The 7,021-nt window shown below is 43.5% G+C and overlaps 1 protein-coding gene across 2 annotated transcripts in view; it reads left to right on the top strand.

Annotated features, from left to right (window-relative positions):
* The first annotated feature begins 4,555 nt into the window (after window positions 1-4,555).
* Window positions 4,556-7,021, top strand: part of Ubac2 (UBA domain containing 2) — a 156,179-nt gene continuing 153,713 nt past the window's right edge. The window contains exons 1-2 of one of the 2 annotated variants that reach the window (XM_026399695.2): window positions 4,556-4,713; window positions 5,716-5,803. In XM_026399695.2, coding sequence (XP_026255480.1) covers window positions 5,734-5,803 — 70 coding nt within the window. In that variant the 5' untranslated portion in view covers window positions 4,556-4,713; window positions 5,716-5,733. The remainder of the gene's footprint in view (window positions 4,714-5,715; window positions 5,804-7,021) is intronic. The other variant, XM_026399703.2, reaches the window with a different exon arrangement.

The following is a 7,021-nucleotide window of genomic DNA, read 5'->3' as shown; positions in this document are numbered from 1 at the left end:
TCCTGAATTTAAAAGACCCTGCAGACCACATCCTTTGCAAAGGATGGGGAAAAAAAGAATTGGAAAGAGGAAAGGCTCTCGAGACAAAGTGGTGGATTCTAAGATGTGTGCTTCAGGAAGACTGGGTGAGGAGTTGGACAACCCCCTCCCTCTTCTTCAAATCCCCACACCATAACTTCCATATTTAAGTTTCTCAGCATGTCTTTCCTATCACTGTAGTAGAAAACCACGAGGAGCCCAGGCAGCTTGGTGCAGGAGGTACTGTGGGGCCCCACTACATCCCCAAGTCTTTGTCACCTCTGAGCACCCTTCTCAAGTGTACCTCTTAGCCACCTTTCTGCTTACTCACATGTCTGTAGGAAAGACCCAAACTGAAACTTGTAGCACTAATATGAAATATTTTAATTTTATTGGTGGAATTTAATGAGGTGCTAAAAACTGTTAAAAGAATGCCAAATGTTCTGTTACATTTTGTTGCTTTTGCCCTAATGGCTGCACTGCATTGAAACCCTTTTCACCTAAATGTGTGGCTGGAAATACTATCCTAAATAATGTTGCTCTCATTTTAAAGGACAGATGAAAGTTTTAGCTGAATTCGATACTTTTTGTAATTAAGTAATTCCTTTGTGCCCTAAATAATTTTTTAGCTTAATTAACATTTCCTGCAAGCTTGGCTTACTATGTTGCATTACTTTCAAGTGGATTAATCATATCACCTGGTATCACAAATTCATATTGTTCTAGATTTAATCATTATACATGTTAAAAATAGCAATATAGTGCCAACCCAGTGGCCTTAGAACTAGTCTTACCTGCTGCAGACAATAGAACTGTGAAAATTAGGGGCAACTTTCTCTTAAAATAATTGATTGAAAAATCTTTTTTTATAACTCTTTTCTCCTCAATAATATTAATCTCACTTGCTTGTAGCTTAACTAAATGTGTGTGTATTACGATTCTTAGGGCTTGAATCTGAGCTGTCCCCCAAAAGTTCCTGTGTTAACGCAGGAATATTCCAAAGTGAAATGATTGGATTGTGAGCTGTAATCTAATCAGCTTTAGATCTAGTCTGATGAATTTGAGTGTGGTGACTGTAGGAATGTGGGGCGTGGCTGGAGGAGGTGGGTCACTGGGGGTGTGCTCTAGAAGGGTGCAAATGCCCTTGGCACTCCTCTTTCTTTCTCTGCTTCTGGGCTGCCAGGAGCTGAGCAAATTTCCTCCACCTCACCCTTCTGATTCACCTTGGGCCCAGAGCAATGGAATTGGCAGACTATAAATGAAATCTCTGAATCCATGAGCCCAAAATAAAAGTTTTTCTCCTCTAAGAAGTTCTTGTAGGTATTTTGGTCATAATGATAAAAAGGTAACTGATTGTTTAATATTATTTTGATATCACTATTCAATTTCTCATTTATTGAGAAAGAAATTGTACATGTTAAAGAATATTTAAAAACAGTTTTCTATGGAAAGTTATCTATTTTTTCTATTTAAGACAAGACAAACTCTTCATAGTCATCACAAACATTACAAAATGATCTTTTAATGAAAATATTGGAATTAATTTTATTAGTAGCACTAATAACATTCGTTAATTTGTGGGTCTTTAGGTTTTTTGGTGACTGAAGTTGTCAATGAATAATTCATTGGCTTGCTTGGTAACTGTTACTACTTTTCAGTTAGTTCATAGACCCACTATATCAGTTGATCATAACTGCTGCTCCATCTGTTGCACAATGATATTGAAAAAGGAAGAAAGTTTTCCTGTGGAATAATTTTTAAGAGTTTCACTTTTTGGCAACTCAGTATCCATTGTCTGTACAGTTGGAAATAAATTTTCCACTTAATGTTTTCATTTTCCACAAACCATACATTAGTTGTCAGCAAAACTTCATTGTTATTCAGATTACTTAAATTCACTTGTAACAAAAACTCTGACAGCACATTTCTTAGCTGATTTCCTACCTTTTTGTATTTCATATAGATCCTTCTACATATATCATTGCCCAATAAAGTAATTTAAATTTCTTGCCATGATAATAATAACCTCATCCACACCCAGTAATATTTTATCCAATTTTGTTTAGATTATTACATATTGTTATCATTGTGCTATTCTGTAAGAAACAGGACCTTATATCAGATTAAACTTCAAAACAAATTTCAGGGACAATAAAAGTTTTAAAAAATATTTTTTAGTTGTAGTTGGATGCAATCCCTTTATTTTATTTATATTTATGTGGTGCTGAGGATCAAACCCAGGCTCTCACATATGCTAGGCAAGTGTTCTACTGCTGACCCACAACCCCAGGCCCGACAATATAATTTTTAAGCTTTCCCTAAATTTCTTTTTTTTCTGGTATTTTTTTTTCCAAATTTCTTATTGGTGCATTACAGTTATACATAAAAGTGAGATTCACTGTTACATATTCATATGTTAATACAATTTGTCAATATAAGCTTTTCCTAAAATTCTAAAGTCTCCATCTTTGTCAACTCTTTCTTTATAAAGGGGTTCACTTAATCATGATGGGTTCATTTCTTAGATGAATTTGGTGGGGGAGTCTCGTCCTATAGATACATTCAATCTGATGCCAACTTTCAATCCAGTCTGATGCCACAGTACCTTATGAAGCAAAGAATTATGGGGAAGAACATCACATTTTGGCAAATGTCTTTAATGTCTGGTTTAACAGAAGTCTGCTGGAACTTCCTATTTGCTTCTGCTTTTAGTTTGTTGCAATGCATTCTTTGGGATGAAGTTTATGAAGAAAATCCTGTTTCACATAGAGTTGAAAAGCAAGCATTTTAAGTCTTTTCAGATACCCATACTGATACTGCACCATAATTTTACAAGTTTTTTTCCTTTTTCTTTCTTTTCTTGTGACAGGGTCTTTTAGTATGGCCCAGGCTGACCTCTCCAATTCGCAATCCTCCTGCTTCAACCTCCCAAGTAGTTGGTATTATGACTGTACGTCACCATGCCCAGATAAGTGCTGGTGGTAGTTTTTTAAAGTGCAATGAGGAGCCTGAAACCATATGAATGAACTTTTTGTACTGTGTACACTGAAATTTATTGTTTATCTTGCAGTCAAATGGCTCTTTCATGATTTCATAACATTAGGCATTGGTCACTGGATATTTTGTTCACAAAGTTATGCAGTTTTTCCAGCTGTACAGTGGAAAAAAGCTGTTACATATTTTTGAGTGAACAAAAGTGGAAAAGAAAAATGTCTTAGCATCACTAAGAATATAATCCTGTCTTTTGAACCCCATGAATGGGTCAAGGGGCCCCATTCGTACTTTTGAGAACTACTGTCTTATATTGGCTATAGGTTTTGTAGCCAATCAATAACTTCTCCAAACATCAGGGACCTTTAGACTATTATTTTCCTCAACTCTCCAATAAGTTCATTTAACTCAACTGAACGAACCTGAACCTAAAGTTAAGTATGCAACTCATTTTGAGATTGTAGACAAACAACAAATTCCACCCAAAGGAAATAAAAATCACCTATATTTTTGCCTTCCAGAAATAATCAATGTGAACATGTTGATCCACTAGAATCTCTCAGGTTGTGTTTTACTGATTTATGAATTCCAGATTTAGCCACTGGCTAACACTCCTAAGGTCCCCCCCGCCCCCCCAAAAAAGAAACCGTTTTAAAAAAGTATGTTGTCCACTGTACCCTGTCCTTTTCATTTAGAGGTTACTGAGGTCAATTCCCCCACATGTTATTTCTTCCTTTCTTTGGAGGCTGGGTCTCGCTGAGCTGCGAGGCTCACAGGCGATCCTCTGGCCTCGGCCTCCCCGGCGGGGATTACCGCCCGCCCAGCTCCCAGGAGTTCCGGCAAACCTTCAACCCGCTGGGGCTCGGCGGCAGAGCTTGCCTAGCACGCGTGAGGCGCCGAGTTCGCTCCTCGGCCCGATAAAGGGAGGGGGGTACACTGCCAGTAAAAAACATTTCTTACGACTGAGTAATTTTCGAGCTCAATCTCCCATGAAAAATCGCGTCATCTCATCTCACAAAGGGGAAAAAAAATTGCAACGACACGGGAGAAAAGGCGCGCTGTACCGCTCCGCTCCCAATTCACAGAGAGCTGGACCACACGGATGGTCTCATCGGGCTCCCTTCCCGTCAACAGCCTCCCGGACGCCGCGGGACACCGGAGGGCAGGTGCGGCTCGCCGTCGATGAGAGTCCGCGCCGTGAGCTCCGGCAACCCGCCCAGAAACGCCGAGCATGCGTGGAACGCGCCCCGAGCCCCTCCGGGAGGTGAGAGGTCGCGAAGAGGGCCCAGAGCTTGTGTTTTACAGAGGAATCCGGAGCCATCGCGGCTCCTGGGGCGTGGGACGGCGCTGGGTATGCAAGTGCCGCCGCCGAGTGCCGTACCCCGCGCCATCCCTCACCCGTTCCTAACGGCGCCGCAGCCGTCGGAAGAACCCGGACACCGGATCCCCGCCGGCGGCGCACGCACTTCCCTTCCGCGGCAGGAAGGGCGGGCGCCGGCGGAGCGGGTGCGCCCCACGGGACGCGCATGCGCCGTTCGCCCGGAGACCCTGGAGCGGCTCCGTCGCGCCGGATTCACCGCCCCGCCGGGAGTGCGCCTGCGCCGTCTCCGGGGCTCTCCACCTCCGCTTCCCCTCCCCCTGACCCCCGCGGGGGCTCCGGGCCCGGCGGGACCATGTTTACCAGCACCGGTTCCAGTGGGCTTTGTGAGTACCGGCCCCCGCCGTCCTGACTGCCGCCTACGCGCTACCTTGGGCACCTCCTTGAGGCTGGGGGCAGCGGGGATCCTCGGGTTTGCAGGAGGTTGGGGGGCCGGCCCTTCATCCCAGCGCCCCAACTTGGGTCGTTCCTGCCTCTGGGGTCCCCGGGCTTCGTCCCCACGTCAGCCAGGAGGGGCGAGTGGTCCCGGAGCCGCGCCGCCAGCCCGGCCCCCATCGTGAGCCCCAGGTGCGGTGCGCGGCAGCCCCAGCGGCTGCTGCAGGTGGGCCGGGCAGTTAGGGTCGGCTGGGTGCCCCGTGTTCTCGTGGCCCGGCCTCAGGCCCTTGGCGGCTTGGTGCCAGGCTGAGAGTAGAGGCTGTCCGGGTGGAGGTGGTGCTGGAAGCCTGCCCCCATCACGGTCACCTTCCCCATTCATTTAGGGTCAGTGGGACCCCCACGTGCAGAATTCAACCTCTGTTTCAGGAGCCGACCCCTCAGTTTACTTAGGTACACTTCTTCCTCAGTCCTCCTGAGGAGTTTTTAGACAAACAAAAATACTTTAAAGTGGAGGGAAGTTAGGAAGTCATCTGGCCAGAGAGCGTATACTTCGCTGTTGGGTGTGCTGAATTTTGTTGGAGTGTCAGCGGTGGTCAGCAGGCGGAGGTCAGAGAGGTGTGTGCAACAGCCTTGGAAACAACTTTTTCACACCGCATTGTTTTATTGCCTTTCGATAAAGTGGAGTGTGTCAAGCGAACAGTGCGGAGATTAGACACTGATACACCAGCTCTGAACTGTTTGAACAGCTATAGTTTTGCAGTCGCTCATCACTGCTAGTATGTGTAGTTGATGTTGCCAGAACACAGAAAAGCCTGACATTTCCAAATAGTAAGTTCTACTGTGAATATCATGAATCTTTTTCTGATGATACCTGTTTGTTTTTTTAAACACTTTTTTAGTTGTAGATGGGCACAATATCTTTGTTTTATTTATTTATTTTATGTGGTGTTGAGGATCGGACCTACTTCCTCATGCTTTCGAGGCAAGTGCTACCACTGAGCTACAACCCCAGCCCGAGGATACCTGTTTTAAGTCTTGAGAGTGAGTTATTGTCTCCACCACAGGCATCATTTTAAATCTTCCTCACTTCTTAACTTTTTAGGTTTTGAAGTGAGTTTAACATTTATGATTTTCCTTGTTTTATAATTTGATTTATGGAGTCTTTCATCATTGGATCCAGAGTCCATTACAAAAATTAGTTAATTAATCTTTCTCAAATTGCCCTTTGGATGAAGAACTTACAGTTGGTGATGAAGTTGACAGTTCAGGAAGGTAATGTGGTTTTCCTGGGATTGCACTACACTGGTAGATGTGAAATTAACTGTAAGATCCTTCAGTTTTAGTTGTTCAGCATTTTGAGCTATCCTTGCCAATCAAAAGACATATAAAAAATTAAAAAGGCAAGAGGGAAATCAATTATTAGTTGCTGAACCATATTAGCCATTAGATTACATGGACAAAGTGTGTCCAAATTAGATGCAGGGTGACTCTGGGGAAGGCAATTCTTTATTCCCTATGGAACAGGTAGGTGAATTCTAGGAAACAAACTGCTGCCTGGGGAGAGGCCTATTCCCAGGGTTCCTCCTCAGCTATCTTGTCCTGTGTCTAAAATAAATGTCTCTGCAGTATAGGAATGATAGGATCACCCTTCCTCTTCAGGCCATGTTTTTTTTTTTTAATATTTTTTTAATTGTAGTTGGACCCAGTACCTTTATTTTATTTATTTATTTTTATGTAGTGCTGAGGATCAAACCCAGCGCCTCACACAGGCTTAGCGGTAGAGTGCTTGCCATAACCCCAGCGGGCCATGTTTTATTTAACGAATAGTTTGGGCATTACTGTGGGCTGTGAATTGTGCTAGGTACCAGGAACACAGTGATGACTAAGTCTTGGTCCTGTGTTCAGTGCTTACGATGGCGTTTAGGCCATTTTTCCAGGACAGTTAACCATATGTTGACTATTTTTTCTAGTAAAGATCCCCCTGGGGGCAAAGTGATTTTCTTTAGATATGAAATTATATGTCCAATTTGTAAGTCTTAGTTCTGTTTCTGACTATCCTAAAGAAGGCTAATCCATTGGTCTATCCCTGCACTCAGGAGAACAACAATTTTTTTTAAGGAAGAAATCCCTACCACTTCTTGCACCTGAGTATTTCCCATTTTTTGTGTTACTTTCTCCTCGTTCATTTACTCAGCAGGCGTCTGTTGAATACCCATATAGTTCATGAACAGGATAATGTGATTAAAAAAGGTAGAAACA

This window comes from Urocitellus parryii, chromosome 2 (assembly GCF_045843805.1).
Source record: "Urocitellus parryii isolate mUroPar1 chromosome 2, mUroPar1.hap1, whole genome shotgun sequence".
Classification (NCBI taxonomy): domain Eukaryota; kingdom Metazoa; phylum Chordata; class Mammalia; order Rodentia; family Sciuridae; genus Urocitellus; species Urocitellus parryii.
The sequence above is the reverse complement of the archived record's forward strand: the minus strand, read 5'-3'. Positions and strand labels throughout refer to the sequence as shown.